General features: G+C 43.4%; 1 protein-coding gene across 1 annotated transcript; it reads right to left on the bottom strand.

Annotated features, from left to right (window-relative positions):
* Positions 1-915: 915 nt before the first annotated feature.
* On the bottom strand, positions 916-17978 carry LOC149309126 (Golgi-associated RAB2 interactor protein 6-like). The gene is made up of 6 exons (XM_089532078.1): positions 17826-17978; positions 9090-9289; positions 6656-6905; positions 5361-5686; positions 2787-2839; positions 916-1031 (listed from the first exon to the last, which is right to left on the bottom strand). Exons 1-6 carry the CDS (start codon positions 17976-17978, stop codon positions 916-918), a joined length of 1098 nt encoding a protein of 365 aa, XP_089388204.1.
* Positions 17979-19056: the final 1078 nt, after the last annotated feature.

The raw sequence follows: 19056 nt of genomic DNA, 5'->3' as shown, positions 1-19056 counted from the left end.
TGGTGGAACAGAGGCTGTCAGAAACTTGCAGAAAAGGGTTTTTGTAAAATACAGTATACAGGCCCATAGCATTCTGACCTCTGAATCAAGTGATGCAGCTGACCCAAAACTGTTGCAACTGGCTTCTGTGCAAAAGCATGCAATGCTGCACTTTGGCTGCACTTTGGTTTCAGCAGTTCTCAGTCCTGCCCAGTGAGGTAATTTGATATATAGATCTTTTTCATGCTCTGTAGTTATAGCTCTTTAATTCCATTTTAACTTCTGGGGCACTAGCCTCTAGAATCCTGGGATCTGTAGTTTTGTGATTAATTTAAAATTCCCTCCCAGACAGCTAAGGGTCACCGTAAGTTGAAAATGACTTGAATGTACAGAACAACAAGAAATAAAGAACATACAAGCTAGGAGATGCTACAACATTTTTGCTTTACCCTGAATGTCCTGGAATGGGCAAGATTCCACTCCTGCTTGTTCTCTCCCCTGTTCCTGAGTTAATTGAGTACAAATTGCATTTGTACTTTGAACTTGGTTTTCAGCAACTGGAGTAAGCTGAGAACGAAGGGGGAAAGTGTGAGGAGAGAGAAGCTGTGACACTTTAAAAGCAGTTGAAAAAGAGGGATGACAGAGAATTAATCAGGACTGTCCCTGACAAATGAGGATAGCCAAAAGGTATGCTTGATATGTCTGCACCACCACCACCAATAGAGAAATGCTCTGACGTACAGAACATGAAAAAGGATAGGTTTTCCCCCTAACCACCCTAACTCTGACACTTGCTTCACATTTTCCACCACTTTTTGCCCCACTATTTCTTTGCCCTACAAGACAATTGCAATATTTTTTTCTTCTATAACGAGTATCTTTATTATTATAATGAGGTGGACAAAGCTTCCACTTTGCAGCTCCCTTTGAGTTTGTTCAGCGTTTCTTTCCCTTGCCTCGGATCTTGACCTCTCGGCTCTTGCTCCTCCGACGGCTCCCCCAAGAGCAGGACCTGATGAGGGAGACAATCTTGCTGGGCTTCCGGGTTGTACCTGCAGGGAAACCAGAAGGCCAAGAGAAAGGGGGTGTTAGATGCATTTACAGGCTAGGATGCAGGAAAGAGAAATAAAAGAAAGAGAGGATAAAGATTCAACAGGGACAGTGACATGCTGATAGAAATTTGGGGTCAGATAGAATTTGGAATACTTACTTTTAGGGATGACAGATCCCAGATATCATGGGAGTCATTCTAAAATCCAAATTCCAAATTCTGGATAAAGGGAGTGGTTGCAGAAAAGTAATTAGCACAAACTTTAAAGTAGTTTCATTGTTACTTCCTTTGCATAGGGAATCCTGATTACTGTAGTCCTGTGTGAACAGGGGTAGGGGGAGAAGGAATATTTCTAATGTCCCCACTCCCACCACTATCACCAGACTACAGTTCTTTGGAGGAATGTAACCAACATAGGAATAAGCTATGACTTCCTCCAAGGCCAGCTTCTTTAACCTGCAGTTAAGGATGAAAGGCAGTGAACCTGTATCTAGTTAGTCACATTTGCAGTTTATGGCCAAGATCCAAGAAACGTTACCAGTATGTCTACACTATCACCCGTGGGAGTGTGTTGAAGCTGCTTCTCCTTCTACATTTCCTCCCCAGGTGTACAATAGCAGCTGGAGCACCCATGGACACACTCCCCCCCCCCCCCCTTTGGCCATTGACAGAGGTGTGCCCAGCTCTCCTTGTGTATCCCCATCTCCACGAGTTGAAGTAGAGATAGCTTCTTCTTTCTCAGAGGATGTGTGACAGCAGCTGGAAAATGCTGCTCAGTGGCCAAGAGGACAGAGCTCTGCCCATGAGCATCCTGGTTGTTGTTCTGCACCTGTGGTGATGGATGTTGTGTAAGGAGGGAAAGGGTAACTTTTGCAATGTCCTGCATAATATATGCACAGAGCAAAGGTTACATTCATGCATTTTATTATGAGGATAGCATCCAAGACATGCTGTGGCTGAAACATGCCTGGATGACATATCTTTTGGACCCAAAGCTTTTGCCTTCTTCTCAATTCCAGGATTTGAATCTCAGGAAAGTTGAGGAAGAGATTTCTGGGTGTTCAAGGAAGGCTCTCTCTCTCTCTCTCTCTCCTTTTTCTTACTTTGCAAATTCCAAGGCAGAACAGAGTTTAGCATAACTGGGGTGGTGTGGGAGGTGGGGATGGTACTTCAGCTCCCAGAATCCCATAGAATGGCCATGCTGGCCGGGAGTTTCTGGAAGCTGCAGTACAAAAAGATGCTGTTTGCACTGAAAAATAGTTTCTGCAGCAGAACCATGAAGAGAAAGCAGCCTTATACTAGAGGAAGGATGCAACCAGGTGTCTGAAACAGATGGATGGCCACATGTAAAAAAAATGGTGAGTGGAAGTGCCCACTACGTGTTTTTGTAGTTATGTGCCTTCAAGTCATTTTCAACTTATTGCAACCTGCTAAGGTGAACCTATTGTGAAGTTTTCTTGACAACAGTGGTTCAGAAGTGGTTTTGCCATTACCTTCCTCTAAAGCTAAGGGAGTATGACCTGCCCAAGGTCATCTAGTGGGCTTCCATTGCTTAGCAGAGATTTGAACCCTGGGCTTCCAGAGTCTTAATCCAATACTCAAATTGCTATATCACACTGACCACCACTTGTTCGGCAAGGTGAATGGTCCTAGAACAAAGCTGATCTGATCTTGGCTCTCAATGGCAGTTCAATGTTAGGCAGACAAAGGATGACAACCTCTGATGTTGAATGACATATTAACATCTCCAGCCTACCTCTTCGGGAAGACTTCCTAGACCGACTTGCTCTGCTGCTCTTATTGGTTTTCCTGAAAACAGAACAGCCACCATCAGTCTGTTTCATTTGATCATACCTCACATTCCTTATTAGAAAACATTAGAAATTTCCTCAAGCTTATTTTATATTTGTTTAATACAATAATCTAATTTTTTTCCAAATTGCAAGAGTATGTTTAGGATGATCTGGCTTAAAATATAGACTATATAGCTAACACAAAATTAATTTTAGGGGGCTGGGGAATCCCAATTATTATTATTTTTTCATCCAGACAGAGCAGTTTGGCATGTCATTTGAAAAATTATGATGGATTGAGTTTTCTGGAGTATATAAATAACATTACATTTCTGTCTCTGCTAGCTTGTTATTGCAGCACACATAATTACATGGATGGATTCAGAGGATATCTGGGATGGCCTGATTTAACATATATGCCATGTGCTGTGCGTGAAATTCACTTTGGGGAGCCCTGAAGTGGCATCCAAATTATATTTGTATTCATGCAGAGTAGCATGTTTGGCAACCAGTCTCTCTGAAGGGCTGACACACAATGTTATGAACATTTCAGCACCCAAAGAGATAGACCCTCATCCTCCAGAGTGTTGAAATGCTGGGTAGTACCTGTAGTAAGGAATCAAAGGATCTATACATGGCAAACATAGCACATGCCTCCTAGAATGCCATGTGTGTGATCTATTTTGGGGAAACATGTGAGACCTATCTACTAAAGCAGTGCTACTCAAAATGGTGTTCCAGAGAGCAATGGCAGACTACAAGCCATTGGCTGCTGGTCCCTGGTGAGGAGCCGGGAAAAGAAAGAAACAATTCTAGCCAGTGGGCACAAATATGTTATTGGTCCCAGGTCCATTGGAAGAAAATAATGGCTGTTCCTCCATATTAGCCTGCTTTGGGGACACTGCACTAGGACAATGCAATGTAAACTATCTGATACAGGGGTCATTTTCCCACTGTACCAGGAATCATATTTGTGTCCATTGGCTACAGCTGGTTCTTTTTTTCCTAGAAACTTGCTACAAACCAGCAGCCAATGGATCCAAGGCCAACACTGCTCCAGGGACCACTACTTTGAGTAGCACTGTACTAAATTGACACTACAATGAAGAGTGGTTTTTTGTGATGGTGAAGATTTCTTTAAAATCTTGTTTGCAGCTTGGGAAAAGGTCTATACAGCCTTTCTCTCAAAACAGAAAAGACCCTCCCTAGGATCCCATGGAAGGCCAATCCAGCCCCACCTCCCAATTACTGGCAACTGCAAATTTTCCTAGTCAAGGAAATTTTTCAGAGATGAGGCTTGCCATCCAACTATTCTCACAACATTCTTGCAAGCTAAATCAGGTAAAGTGATGGTGATTGCCCCAACCCTTTGAGCTTCCCCAGTTTAACTGTAGTCATTCTTTTTGATGGGATGGCTTGGGACAAATTTATCTGAAAAAACACCTTCTCTTATATACACGAACTCTTCTCCTAAATACTAATCTAAACTTTAACAGGTTCACAGGTCCTACTGTGAAATAAGGATGAACAGGGCCATTTCGATAATGGTGCCCCAATGGAAGAACAACTTTCCCAGAAAGGTTTTTGGGCTGTTGTTCTTTTCCCAGCACCAGGAACAAGATCTTTTGTTTTGACCCAGGCAATATTAGTAAGTCACACAGTCTGGACCTCTCAGTTTTAAAATCTGTTACCTTTTGAGGTGCTGTGAAGTAGTGGTATCACTAGGGAGGTGCGAGGAGTGCAGACCACACTGGGTGACATCCTAGAAGAGGGGTGACACCTGATTGAGAGCACTCTTCCTTCCTGCCACATACTATTTTACTCATGAGTAAAGTGGCGCCTGGCAGGGAGGGAGAGTGCCCACAGCACAGAGCACTCCCCATCCCTGCCAGGCGCCAGTTTATTCATGAGTAAAATGGGCCTGACAGGAAGGGAGAGTGCCCATAACAACCACCCTACCAGGTGCTAGTTTACTCATGAGTAAGCCAGTGCCCAGCAACAAGGTGAGGGGGCATGCCCTTTTAGCTTCACCCCCTGGAAGCCCCACTCCCCACACCAGGCAACACCCCGGTCAGTAACACAACCGATGGAAGTGATGATTTATCAGTAACATTAGTACAAAAAACATTATTATGGGATTCTGTATGGTGTGGTATGGGAGGAGGTCAATGAGTTACTGCACCTGGTGACACCAAACCTAGTGACACCACTGCTGTGAAGTTTGGTTTGGTTTTCCTATGTAATTCCTGTTCTTTTCTTTATGGTATGGGTCCATGTTCTGCTGCATATTTGAACTATTTTTATGTTTGCATATTGGAAGCTGTGCAGAGAACATTGTAGGGGGAGGAGACCTACAAATGTTATAAATACAAGAAAATGCATACCACCACCCAGCTTTCAGCCATTGCCCCTGACTAACTGGACACTCAAGACTTTTCTGTTTGTGTATTTTGCTTTTCTGAGCATTAGTGCGTGAACCCTGCCATCTAAACTTAAGCTTCCAGAATTCCCCTGACCAATCCACCATCTGAAAGTACCTGCTTGACATCGGGCTGCTCTCAGGCTCGTCCTCACTGTCCTGGCTTTGGGGGCTAAGGGGTCGCTCAAAAGACTCTACCGACTCCCTCCGCTCTGGGAGAGGGTAGTTCTCCAACTCAGATGTCCTTCCTTCGCTGACAACAGGAGAGTGGATAGGAGGATGGTAACTGGGCTGGCTTGCCATGGACAAAGCTGCACTCTGCCTGCTCCGAGTGTCTTCCGGTACAGGGCTGGGCGGTTCAGGTGAATATACGCTCCGGATGCTCACTGTTTCTTCCAGGTTTAAGGATCCAGGTGGGCTCGGGGGGAAACAGGGAAAAGGTGACTGGAAAAAAGAAAACATTTCCTCATTATGCATAAATTCAACCAAACTGGCATCAGGGCTGGGGAATCTGTGGTCTGACGCCTGGGACAAGTTTCTTTTCTGGACTATATTTCCCAGAATCCCCCAACCCAGCATGGCCACAGATTATATTTATCAGTTCATCAATTTGGCTGGTATATGTCTTGTACAGATGGTTGGTCAACTTGCTCAGAGAATTCTCAATGGGAATCTTCTTTTTGACCAGTGTGGAGAATATTTATCGGTTTATCAACTGATGTATCAAACGTCAGCTTGATTGAATTCAAGCCACCAGTCATGCTGGCTGGGAAGTTCTTGGAGTTGCAGATCCTACAACTGTCTTGATTTAGCAGGGGGAATCCCAATTGATCCTCTGTTGACCCTCTTTTTCAGTTGCTTTTAAAATATTCCAGTTTCTTTCTCCCCCTCCCATTCTTCCCCTTACTTCAGCTTACTCCAGTTGCTGCAAACTGAGTTCAAAGTTCAAAAGTAGTTTGCATTCCATTCACTTAGCAAAGGGCAGAGGAGAGAAGGAGGCATAATATTGTCCTTCCCAGTAAGATTAGGCAAATGCAAATGGATGCAACCTTTCCTAGCTTGTTTATTATTCCTCCTTAATGACTTTTGCCACCTTGACCATACTCTGGTTTCCTTGATCACACGCATCACTGTTTTAATCTGTGAAATGGAGGGTATGGAGTTGTGGTCCCCAAAAATAACTTTTCCAAGTTCTTGCTATGACCCTCCGGAAGTGGTTGAACTCTGCTTCTCATCAGCCCCAGGCAGCATGGCTGTTGGTGAAGGATCATGAGAGTAGTCATTCCTCAACACCTGGAGGGTGATAGGTTCCCAACCAGTAATCTATTCAGTGCTTATATTAACTTGAAAAATGTCACACATATCAAATGACCACAGTACCAACCACCACAGTAGCAGCCCGAGAAAACACACCTGTGGCTCTTGGGGTGGGAGTTCCTCTTGCACCCCAGGATCTTTGACTTTGTGTTTCAGCTCAGATCTTGTGTCTGAGGCAGGTCGCAGCATGTTGACTACCTTGACCCATAGTCCAAAAACATCCTCTTGTACACCTGGCTGGGGACAGAGCTGCAAGTAGAAAGTTCGACCACTTGCCAGCTTGAATCGTAGCTGCTTCTTCTCTACATTATGCACTGAGATCTTGACAAAGCTCAGAGGGAGAAGCCTACAGAGAAGGAAGAAAAGAGAAGGATAGACATGAGGCTTGTGTCTCAGTATAAGAATGGCTTTTAGTTATATTACTCATATTTATTTATTTATTCATTTTTGTAGCTATCATGGAAATTGTATCTTTCCACCATTTGACAAATCAAAGTCTATTGTTGTATAGCCTTCCCCCAGCTGGTCCCTTCCTGGTTTTGGGGATTATTAGCCCCAAGGACTTGGAGAGGGGGCATCCCTGGACCCCACTGCCATACCCATTCAGATGGGAGCAAGTACTATTGAACTCATTGGGAATTCCTTCTCAGAGAACATGTGTACGGTTGTATTCTTGGGACTGTTCTTTGCACTGCCTCACTTGATCAAACAAAATACTAGTCAAGATTGTTATTTGCAACGCCCTTCCAATCCACAGCCACCAGCAAAATACCCTCCCTTCAGAGGTGCAGTGGGAGCCAATGTCCGTGTCATTCTGGTGCTGTCAAAACACAAAATTCAAGGTAAGGTTTCTATTGTACTCAAAGGGGATATTTGCAGTGATAGAAAACCAGCTCTCTTCTTTTCCATCTCAGGTGCACACAAGCCAAAAATAGCATTGGGTTTATTTATTGCCCCAATCACACTATTTCTAGCTGACCTTGGTTGCCTATGAATCAGTACTCACTCTGATCCTAGTAGCCTGTTAATCAACAGATCCTTCCTCCCCTCCCTATTTCTAAGCTGACCTTGGTTGCCTTTTAATCAGTATTCATTGTTAATGGTAGTCAACCAAATCAGCAAGACAGCGAATCTCACTGATGTCCATTGATTTCATGCCGAACTGGCAAAAAAACTGGGCATGGAGAATCCAAACCAGGCAGCCAGGTTCAGTCTTATAGCACTTTGCAGTGCCAAGAGACTGGCTGCATCCGCACTGCAGAAATAACCTACTTTGATACCACTTTAATTGCCATGGCTCAATGTTACAGAATTCTGGGAACTGTAGTCTGTTGTGGAACCAGAATCCTCTGGCAGAGAAGACCAAATATCTCACAAAACTACAGTTCCCAGTATTCTATAGCATTAAACCATGGCAGTTAAAGTAATATCAAACTAGATTATTTCTGCAGTGTAACTGCAGCCCCTCTCTTCCCTTCAATCCTTCCCACTCAAAAGCTTCTGTTTAACTCTCCAAATGCTTTCCTCTCCCCACTTACATCCCGCTTCTGCTTTCTCTCTGGTTGTAGATAGTGGGATGAAGGAATGAGTTACCTTCTCTCACCATCCTTTTACCTTTCTGGGCATTTAGCTTCCATAACAAACAGGGCTTGCCCAAATCATTTTACTTTACCTGAGACAAAGCAGCAAAGGATAACTGAAGTCAAGAGATACGAAGTACCCAAAGCCAGGTGAGTTATGCTGGCGTCTGTGCCAGGAAATCCATAGGTATCTTTCCATCCCTCTCTTTGGTAGAAGAGTGGAAACAAAGGAAGCAACTACCCATCTTCTGCCCTTTCATGCCACTCCAAAGCTGGAACCTATGGTAAATGCCTCAATGGTAGGATTGGCTCTGCTAACACTGGCTTGTTAAGGGGCATTCACAATCATTCTGGCCCCACTGACCATCCCTTCAAACATTTCAACAAGGGGCAGCTGATTTCTCCTACATCGGTGCAAAGTGGTTAAATTCACTCTGGGTATTAAATTCAACTTTCAAGGAGGTATCTCAGGTATGGAAGCTGTTTTGGGAATAGATTGCAGCACCCTGGGCTGCTCCATGAAAGAACAAGCTGAATCATATAGAATCATAAGAGTTGGAAGTGACCAAAAGGCCATTTAGACCAACACCATGCCATGCAAGAATAGACAATTAAGAACCTTGAAAACCCTGACTGAATTCACTGCCCCACTGACATAGAAGACACCAGTCATGAGCGACCAGCAACTCACATGGTGTGTGTCTGTGAACTGTCATTCAAAAAAGTAACTTTTCCAAGATCAGCTTAAGAGGTAGGTCCTTATGCCTGCCTGCATTCATGCCTGCACTCTCTGTGTTGGCTGGTGGATTCTGGGAATTTTACACCCAAAAAAGGTAACATTCCCAAGTTTTGCAATTCATTTAAAAATATACAGCATCCCACCTGATATTTGAAGGCCTGGGAGAATGATAGAACATCTTTTTAAAATGCAAAATGTGGGCCAGACTTACCGGGTGAGTTCATATTTCTTGGGTGGTGCACGAGGGTGGAGGAAAGACTTCAACTTTGGCAGGGGCTCTTCCGGGGACAAGATGGGGCGAGCCAGAAGCAAGATGTTGGGGACCTTGAGGTTGGGGCTGGTGCAGGCAACTCCAACTGTTACAGTCTGCACTTGGTTGTGAACATCGATCACCTCCCCTCGCTTGCTAATCTGCAGAGACCAGGAGAGGCTTGACAGTAAGACAGGCAGCTCCCTTCCACACTGAAATGTGCACAGCTGATGCTCTGTAGCACAGCTTTTGTAAAAGTGGCTTTTAAGTGTTACATTTATGTTGTGCATTTCTTCCAATGAGCTGAAGGCAGCCTACATGGCTCTCCTCCTCCCTCCTTTTCCCTCACAACAGCCCTGTGAAGTAGTTCAGGCTGAGTGAATTTAAAACTTTAACCACTCCACAAGACTGTTGTATTTTTGGATTATAACCCCTCAGTCCACCCCACCCTATTGCACTGATCTTGGCGAAGAGAGTCTGGGACTTACAGTGCAAAAGAGTAACTTTTTCGAGTTTTGCGCTCCCCCCCCCCCCCCAAATTTTAATGAAGTTTGTTCAGCTGTCCATACTAGTGTCGTGGCACTCAATCTTTGGACTTCTAAATGTTTTGGGACTTTAATTCGCAGGAGTCAGCATGGTCCATGGGCAGGAATTCTGGGAGTTGAAGTCCCGAACATCTGGAAAACCAAAGTATTAGAATGTAAAAATAAAAAGGTAAAGGTCGTCCCTTGACATGAAAAATGCAAGTAGATAAATAGGTACTACTTTGGTGGTAAGGTAACAGCATTTGACGCAGTCATGCTGGCTACATAACCACCGGAGTCGTCTTTGGATAACACTGGCTCTTTGGCTTAGTAACAGAGATGAGCACTGGCCCCTACAGTTGGTTACGACTAAAGAGCCAGTGTTATCCAAAGACGACTCTGGTGGTCATGTGGCCAGCATGACTGTACCAGATGCGGTTATCTTCCCACCAAAGTGGTACCTATTTATGTACTTGCATTTTGCATGCTTTTGAACTGCTAAGTTGGCAGAAGCTGGGACTAGTGATGAGAGCTCACCCCATCATGCCGCTCTCAGGCCTCAAACTGCCAACCTTCTGATCTTCTGATCATCAGAATTGGCATTTTAACCACTAAGCCACAATGGTGAATAAAAGGTGGAATGTCATAAAGCAGGTCTGGGTTAATGAAGGTATTTGTATGTATTTCAAACATTTTTCATTGATTAATCAGCCACATATATAATCATAGAATCATAGAATCATAGAGTTGGAAGAGACCGCACGGGCCATCCAGTCCAACCCCCTGCCATGCAGGAAATCCAATCAAAGCATCCCCAATAGTTTGCCATCTAGCCTCTGCTTAAAGACCTCCAAGGAAGGAGACTCCACTACACTCTGAGGGAGTGTGCTCCACTGTCGAACAGCCCTTACTGTCAGGAAGTTCTTCCTAATGTTGAGGTGGAATCTCTTTTCCTGTAGCTTGCATCCATTGTTCCGGGTCCTGTTCTCTGGAACAGCAGAAAACAAGCTTGCTCCCTCCTCAATATGACATCCTTTCAAATATTTAAACAGCTCTTAACCTTCTCTTCTCCAGGCTAAACATCCCCAGCTCTATTGCTGGCGTGGGATCACTGCTTGGTTCCCTGCTCTTTGCAGGAACCTCCCTGAGAATGCTGAAAGGCATAAATGAAGGACTATGAGCTTGTTGATGTTTTGCCCTACAACCCCCCTCAACCCCAGCCATCATGGTCCATCAGAGGGGATTGTGGGAGTTGTAGACAAAAACATATTGAGGGCCATAGGTTCCCCATGTGTAATGTAAGGACTACAAGGCCTGGTCTCATTCTTCAAAGTTGCCAATTAGTGCTCTGACAGAGAAGGCTAAATACTGCAGCTACAAATCCCAGAATTCCATAGCATTGAGCCATGACAATTAAACCAGTGTCGAACTGCATTCATTCTGCTATGTAAATTCAGCTGTAGGTTGGCAACTGGAAGATTAAGCATTAACCCTTGAGGAGTGGGGATGGGGTAGATTTATGCTCTAGATTTCTGACTTGTTGAAACTTCCTTTAGCTAATTTAAGGTTCCTAGAATGGAAACTACCATACCTCAATTTTCCTAGAAATAGTTTTTATCCATGTGGGGGTGGGGGAGAGTGGCACTTCCTTCAGCCAGTCCCACATCCATCTTTGCAGTCAACATTAAGAACTATTAAATAATCACTCGGCAATTCTTAGGAGAGAGACAGTTATAACAATCTGGATCTTTCATGGTAGTGAAGGCAGACAAACTATAAACAGCATGTTCTTTTACAGCAGCTTTATATAACCTGGAGGGCACATCTCCAGGTACGTTGCCAGAGTAAAAAGTGGAGATGGCTCCTGTATCTTTAATAGTTGTGTAGAACAGGGAATTTCAACAGGAGTTGTTACCCAATTGCAAGACAAACAACACTGCAACACTGCTGCAATTTCCTGTTCTACACTGTCATTAAAGGTACAGGAATCCTTTCCAATTTCCAGTCTGACAACCTTAGTTCTAGATGTTGTTGGACTACAATTCCTAACGTTCATCACCACTGGTTGTGAAAGTTAGGACTACTGAGCCTTGTGATCCAGCAGTACATGATTCCCACCCCATATGAGCAGCATGTTCTTCTACAGCACCATTCTTCACCCTAGAGGCTCTCCTCAGGTCAGAAAAAGTGGAGTACATCTTCACCTGTTAACTGGCCATTGGTTATGGGATTTGCAGTGTAACACGTCTAACAAGACTGTTTTATAGTGACAACCCATAGTGGAAGCCAGCTTCTCATTCTGTTTTGAACTGTTTCAAAAAAATGTATTAGGATTAGGAAGGAGGGAGGAAAGGACAGTTTCTGAGGGAGGTAACAATAATCAGCAGTGAGTATGCTTTCAGAGCAGACTGTACAATGTAAGTTGTTTTGCAAAAATATAATGTGTGTTATTCTTGTTTGCTTGTCAGGCTCACTTTGAAATCTGAAATTATTGCGTAGGATAATAAGGCATTGTAATGATGACCATCAATTACCTGTTTCCCACCTCCATATTTAATAGTGAGCATCATTTAAATAATGCGAATATCATCTCCATCATTTCACAAATGGACATGCTTGGAGCAAAGATTATAATTCAGTGGTAAGGTCTTGTCCTTTGCAGAACAAAAGCTATGGTCAGTCCTTAGCATCTTCAGTTAAAATAATTAGGATGGAATAACATGTTCTCTTCTAAAATACAGCTCAGAGCACAGTGCATACTTTGCAAGCAAAAGTCCAAGGTTAATTCCCTGGCATCTCAAGACAGGGCCAGGATTGGCTCCTGTCCAGATCTTGGAAGGGTTACTTTTTGGACTACAACCGCCATGTGAGCTGGAGGATTCTGGGAGCCCAAAAGAGTCATTTCCCCAAACTTAGCTCCAGTCTGAAATGTATTGGTGAGCTGCTGTCAGGCATGCAGACTATGGTGACTGGGGACAAGGGATGCTGTAGTCCAATGCATCTGGAACAGTTTGGGGAAAATCTATTGCAGATTACCTTAGGCTAGATCAGCCAATCACTGAACTGACATAAATCAGTTTTCTAGGTTTTCTGTGTCTTGCAACAAGTATAACCTCACACTGTTAGCATAGCAATAGCAAAAGCAAGTACATTTCTATACTGCTTATCAATGCACTTAAGCACTCCCTAAGCGGTTTACAAAGTGTAAGCTAATTGCCCCCAACAACCTGGGTACTCATTTTAGCGACCTCAGAAGGATGCAAGCCTGAGTCGAGCTTGATCCCTTTTGCTAGTATTGAATTTGTAACCTTATGGCTGCAGTACAGGCATTTAACCACCGCTCCACCAGGGCTCCTAACATACCCAACATATCCCATGTTATATCTGGGGCCTCCATATTTTCATATCTGCAACCAGGCATGTTAGGTTACAATGATTTTTGGAACACAAGGAGATTTTCCCATGGGAAGTGAAGGATCCAGGTAATACCAAGACAATAATTTGTTTTATTTTTAATTTGTTTTATTTATATACCGATATTCCAAAGATCATAGCGGTGAACAGCAAGTAAGCTAATTAGCAAGTAAGCTAATTTGCTCCCAACAGTCTGGGTACTCATTTTAGCAACCTCGGAAGGATGCAAGCCTGAGTCGAGCTTGGGCCCTTTTGCTGGTCTTGAACTCGCAACCTTGTGGTTTTGAGCGAATGGCTGCAGTACAGGCATTTAACCACTGCGCCACCAGGGCAGTGGGTTTGCTTATTGCTCCATACTCCCCCTAGGCTCTTCACATGTCCTCTTGCACTAGAAACAAAGGCAAGGTGAGTAAGCCAATACTTCCTACCTATCCCCTGCGTAGTTTCCAGCCAAATTCAGTCAAATTTACAGATGACACCAAATTAGGAGGAATAGCTAATACTCCAGAGGACAGAATCAAAATTCAAAATGACCTGAATAGACTTGAAAGCTGGACCAAAGCTAACAAAATGAAATTCAATATGGAGAAATGTAAGGTACTGCACGTAGGGCGGAAAAATGAAATGCACAGATATAGGATGGGTGACACCTGGCTGAATGAAACTACATGTGAAAGGGATCTGGGAGTCCAAGTAGACCACAAGTTGAACATGAGCCAACAGTGTGATGCAGCAGCTAAAAAGGCCAATGCAATTTTAGGCTGCATCAATAAAAGTATAGTGTCTAGATCCAGAGAAGTAATAGTGCCACTATATTCGGCTTTGGTCAGGCCTCACCTGGAATATTGTGTCCAGTTCTGAGCACCACAATTTAAAAAGTATGTTAAGAAACTGGAGCATGTCCAAAGGAGGGTGACTAAAATGGTGAAGGGTCTGGAACCATGTCCTATGAGGAACAACTTAGGGAGGTGGGCAGGGACGTAGCCAAGGGGGGGGGGGTTCTTGGGGTCCAGACTCCCCCCCCCTTCCATTAGAAAAATGAATGGTACGTGCTGCTGCGCCGCCACACCCAAACCCCATTATAATGGTGGCACTTAGTCTGGACCCCCCTTCCTAAAATCCTAGCTACATCCCTGAGCTGGGGATGTTTAGCCTGGTGAAAAGAAGTTTAAGAGGTGATATGATAGCCCTGTTTAAATATTTGAAGGAATGTCATATTGAGGAGGGAACAAGCGTGTTTTCTGCTGCTCCAGAGAACAGGACCCGGAATAATGGATGCAAGCTCCAGGAAAAGAGATTCCACCTCAACATTAGGAGGAACTTCCTGACAGTAAGGGCTGTTCGACAGTGGAACACACACCCTCAGAGTGTGGTGGAGTCTCCTTCTTTGGAGGTCTTTAAGCAGAGCCTGGATGGCCATCAGTTGGGGATGCTTTGATTGAGATGTCCTGCATGGCAGGGGATTGGACTGGATAGCTCTTGTGGTCTCTTCCAATTCTATGATTCTATGAACTGTCTTATCTATTTATTATGGGGTTTCCTAAATCAAGTTGGTGTTTTTGTTACTCTGAAGCTGAAGCCATTAGTTGTTCCAGAATCCCATTGTCAATGCCCTGAGAAGACCATTACATTGTTACATTGCAAGATAGCACCTAGCACCCCTTGATGCTAGGATCTCAGGTATAAATATCAGTCCCAAACCTAGCCTCCTCACACACAGTTGGCCCCCAGTCAGCACACAGAGTTGCACAATGTGAACACAAACAACTTTGTCCACTCGCTGTGTCACCCTCAGACTCTGTCTAAGTAATATCCTGCTTTCTGTGGTCTTCCCTCTAGGACATAGTAACCCTCTACAGTCTACACCCCTAAAATTTTGCTATCCAAATCCCATACTTCTTTTTCAGTTACCTCTGAATGGTGTGTCTGCATAAATTACTATCATGTGTTTTGTTGCACTCTTGCATATTTCTAAATAAATAAAAAAAGTCAAAATCTTCCTGTTCACCCAAGCTTGGAGTCCTCCTCAGTTAGTACTGGCATAAACTGAGTAAGTACTGATATAAATAGGTGGAAATGGTCCTCAGTGTTACTCAACATCTCTCAAACTTCCTTGAACTAAGTAAGGAATTCCTCCAACACTTAAAAGATACACTGACACAGTTGGGAGGAACCCTCCACTCCCCCAACTACTTTTGGATAACAAGACTGAGGATCATACAATCACCCAACCATGCTTTGTTGTTGGATTCTCTTTGCTACCAGCTGCATTAATGAATTCTAAAACAGCTGGCTTTGCACTAGGTTCTGCAGCAGGGAAGAGCCATAAGCCATCCCTTTCAAAACAACAACAACAACAAAGTAAGAGAGTTGAATTGCTAATAGAAACCAGCCATGTTCACTGGAGGAAAAATTATAATTCAAACCAATTTTCCAGCATTACAACAGCTGGTTTGGTAGAGCACAGAGATAAGCAGTTATGCACTGAATTTTGTACTAAGGCAACCAAGACCAAATTAACTAAGCTACAGCTTGGATCCAGTCATATGATTTAAACAAGAGTGGGTGGGAAGCAAATCAGCATCTACTAGTAGGATTCTGGATGATTTGCAATAGATTGGCAAGAGTTTCTCCGGCTTCCTATTAATAATAGCAACCAAAATAAAAAGTAGGAGCAGCAAAAAGCTGTTCCAGAACCTTAAATCAGAATTTCTTATATGAAATAAGCTCTTGCAAAGCTTGGAAAGCCTTACTTTCTTGGTTGACAACCCCCAGAATCCTGATGGTAGCATGGCCAGAGGAGAGTTAGCTCTAGTCCAAAAAGGCCACTTTTCAAGAAGAAGTATCTAATTCACTTATCTGGTTCCCTAGTAGCTAATGGGGTGTTTTTAGGAAGACCACAACACAGGGTATGTTTTCCAGCAACTAAAACCTATTCTGTTCCTAAACTGGGATTCTGAAAAACAACACTGAGGAGGTGGGAAATCAAGAGTGGATTTTTTCAGTGGATTTTTGAGTGATTGAACTTCTGATTCCCTTAGGCTGAATATATGCTTAGAGTCATCCTATCCCTTAATTCTTAGTCTATATTTGCCTGCCTTGTACCAGTATTTCATTATTTACTGTGATTAGTGATTCTCTAGGCACCAGTAAAAAAGAAAACAGAACCCAGCAAACAACTGTTTTAAAGAGCAGGTAAATCAGAGGCAGACAAAGGCAATCCCCCTCTGAACAAATCTTGCCAAAGTTCACAAGATTTGTCTTGTGAACAGGGTTTCCATAAGTCATAAACAACTTGAAGGCAAACAATAACAACAACCAGGCATGGGGGGAAATCTGAACTATGAGCCACCTCCAGCCCATCACTGATTTTGCCTACATGGCCTCTATTGCTACTATTGAATTTCCCATTGTACCCTTGGAGGGGATTGACTGCATTTTTGCTTTGCGCCAAGGTGCACGGGAAGTGTGCACCTTGTTTTAAAGCATAGTTGCACTCCTAGGCCTGAGTCCTAGAGGTTAGTTAGTCCAACTAGAGCAGAACCATTGAATCAATTGTTGAATGGCGTCAAGATGTGCAAAAGCTCCTTTGATTAAATTGGTTTGCCCTACTTGGAATTCAGAGTGTAGCCACACTGCAAAATTAAAGCAGTTTGGCACCATAAGCTATCATGACTCCATTCTACAGATCCAGGGATTTATAATTTGGTGAAGTATTCAGCCTGGTCTGTCAAAGGCTCTGGTGCCTCATCAAATTACAAATCCCAGGCTTTTGTAAGACAGAGTCAAGGCAGGTAAAGTGATGTCAAACTGTTTTAATTCCACAGTGTGCTTTCACTTTCAGGCCTTAGAAGCACAATTCTGCTTTATAACAATGTATACACTACCACGTTCCTTCTTTTAATGGAATCCATCCCTTCTGCCACTGAAATTTCATGCACACAATAGCATATTCAGCAGGATGCAACCTCTGGGAGATTCAGGGAGTTTTGAAAAACCCACACCTACCCTAAATTGCCTATCCCTGCTGTAATGCAATAGTTTAGTTTCTTACTTCTCTGGCTGGTGAGGTTTAGTAATACATAGTATAGCTCTCATCTGCCTTATTTCTCTTTTTATTTCATCTGCCTTATCTCAGTGTTTATGTTTGGGAAAATATGGAATTTTCCATAACCTGCTTTGTTCTGCCACATTTCCAGAAAATACAAGGCTCCACATGTTGCTAGTTCTCTCTCTCTCTCTCTCTCTCTCTCTCTCTCTCTCTCTCTGTGTGTGTGTGTGTGTGTGTGTGTGGTTGTTGTTGTTGTTTTCTTTTCTTTAGAGAACTCAGCATTACAAATTACCTGTTCACTGAGATCCATCTCACAGCGCACAATCAGAGCACTTTCACAACACTTTAATTTTTATGGCTCCATCCTAATGCCAGAAACCCTGGCATTTTTAGTTTCTTGAGGTAGGATTCTCTGCCCCTAAGTGCTAGTGTCTCATCAAACTATAAACCCCAGGGTTCCATAGAATGCAGCCATGGCAGCTGAAATGGAATCATAGTACTATGACGATGCCAGCTGAGTGTTTGTCTGAGAGATGAACCTATTAGGGCATGGAAACACACAATGAAATACCTGACCATACAGAAAACATAAGCTCATTAGGCAAAAAAGAAAGAAAGAGAGAAGAAGAAGAAGAAGAAGAAGAAGAAGAAGAAGAAGAAGAAGAAGAAAGGGTAACCATTATACCAATTAAGCATGCCATAAGTTACCTGTACAAATTCGCTTTCCAACATAGGGGCAAGCTTGAGTAAGGCATATTCCCCCTGGCACAGCTGACTCTGCAAAGGTCCCATATCCCTGTCGAAAAGTGCTTTGCTGTTGCTGCCTCTCGCTGAGACATTGTGCAGCCGGGACCTTAACATCTTCCTTCATCCTAAACCAACATGAAAAACAGTAGTTAAAGAAGAAGCACAGAGGCAGGTTCCCTGTTAAAAATCCTACAGAAGCCATTGGTTAGAGAGTGAAAGAGGTGTGAGTCCATGTTCTGTCAGAGAGCCCACCTCCACGCTACCCAGAATGAGGTAGTCCTTAATAAATAACCACTCTGAAAGCATCCTTCATAACTAGTGTGGGCATGTGTGATGGGTTACAGCCTGCATTGGAACCCCCAGAAGACCTTGAAAACCAACACTTCCCTGTTGCACCCATCTCACTTAAAAAAAAATTGTTGGATGACCCCAAATGACTCCTGGGGGCACAAGTGGCCATTTCATCACATTTTAGCCCTCTTTTTTCCAGCAGGAAGTAACCTGTAAGTTGATGTCCAACTTCTTGTTAGAGAAAAAAAGGCTTTGGCTCGCTTTGCCATTCCAACTTCAAATTCTATCTTTGGACTCAAAAATGTCCCTCAATCTCATCTCCATAGGGTTGCTGTGGTGAATACACCTTCTTGAGTTCTTTGTAGGAAGGGTAGGATAAACAGCAAATAATAATAATAATAATAATAATAATAATAATAATATGATTTAAGGGATCTAGACCAGGAGTAGGTGTAGGAGTGGCCAGGGGTCAATTTTCCATCACTTGTTGTTGCTAACTGTTGTCCAGTTGACTTCAACTTGTGTCATCCTATGAATGGGAGACCTCTAAGTCACCCTATGATCAACAATCCACCTGCCCAGCAGCCAAAACCTCTCTAAGCCTAGAACTTACACACTCGCTGTCTTTTTTGTAGCTTGGTAATATATGATCTTCAGAGTTTGGTGTCCACAGCTGGTGACTCTGTACCTCCCATGAGTCAGGGGAAATGTTGTGATGTCATCATTGTCTCTATGACCTTTTGAGCCCAGGCATCCATCCCCCATAGCTCTTGCCTTATCTCATGATGCATGGGGCCACTGTATTCTTCCAGGAAGCTCAGCAGAGAAGATAAGAGAAAGCTGAACATCAGGATGCTACACTAAGACAGACAGATCATATGTAAAAACCAGGGATCTGCCA

The sequence above is a fragment of the Sceloporus occidentalis genome, unplaced genomic scaffold (genome assembly GCF_023333645.1).
Source record: "Sceloporus occidentalis isolate IW3139 unplaced genomic scaffold, rSceOcc1.0.p SCAF_7, whole genome shotgun sequence".
NCBI classification, from domain to species: Eukaryota; Metazoa; Chordata; class Lepidosauria; order Squamata; family Phrynosomatidae; genus Sceloporus; species Sceloporus occidentalis.
Note: the sequence above shows the minus strand (reverse complement) of the source record. Positions and strands in the feature narration are given on the sequence as shown.

Bases quoted from the DNA above. Each gene is read 5' to 3' on its own strand.
- LOC149309126 (XM_089532078.1), bottom strand. From the start codon at position 17,978: ATGTTAAGGTCCCGGCTGCACAATGTCTCAGCGAGAGGCAGCAACAGC. The intron at 9,290-17,825 runs GTAACTTATGGC...TGGTCTCTGCAG, and splicing joins TGGAAAGCGAATTTGTACAG to ATTAGCAAGCGAGGGGAGGT. The intron at 5,687-6,655 runs GTGTGTTTTCTC...TCTTTTTTCCAG, and splicing joins TCCCACCCCAAGAGCCACAG to TCACCTTTTCCCTGTTTCCC.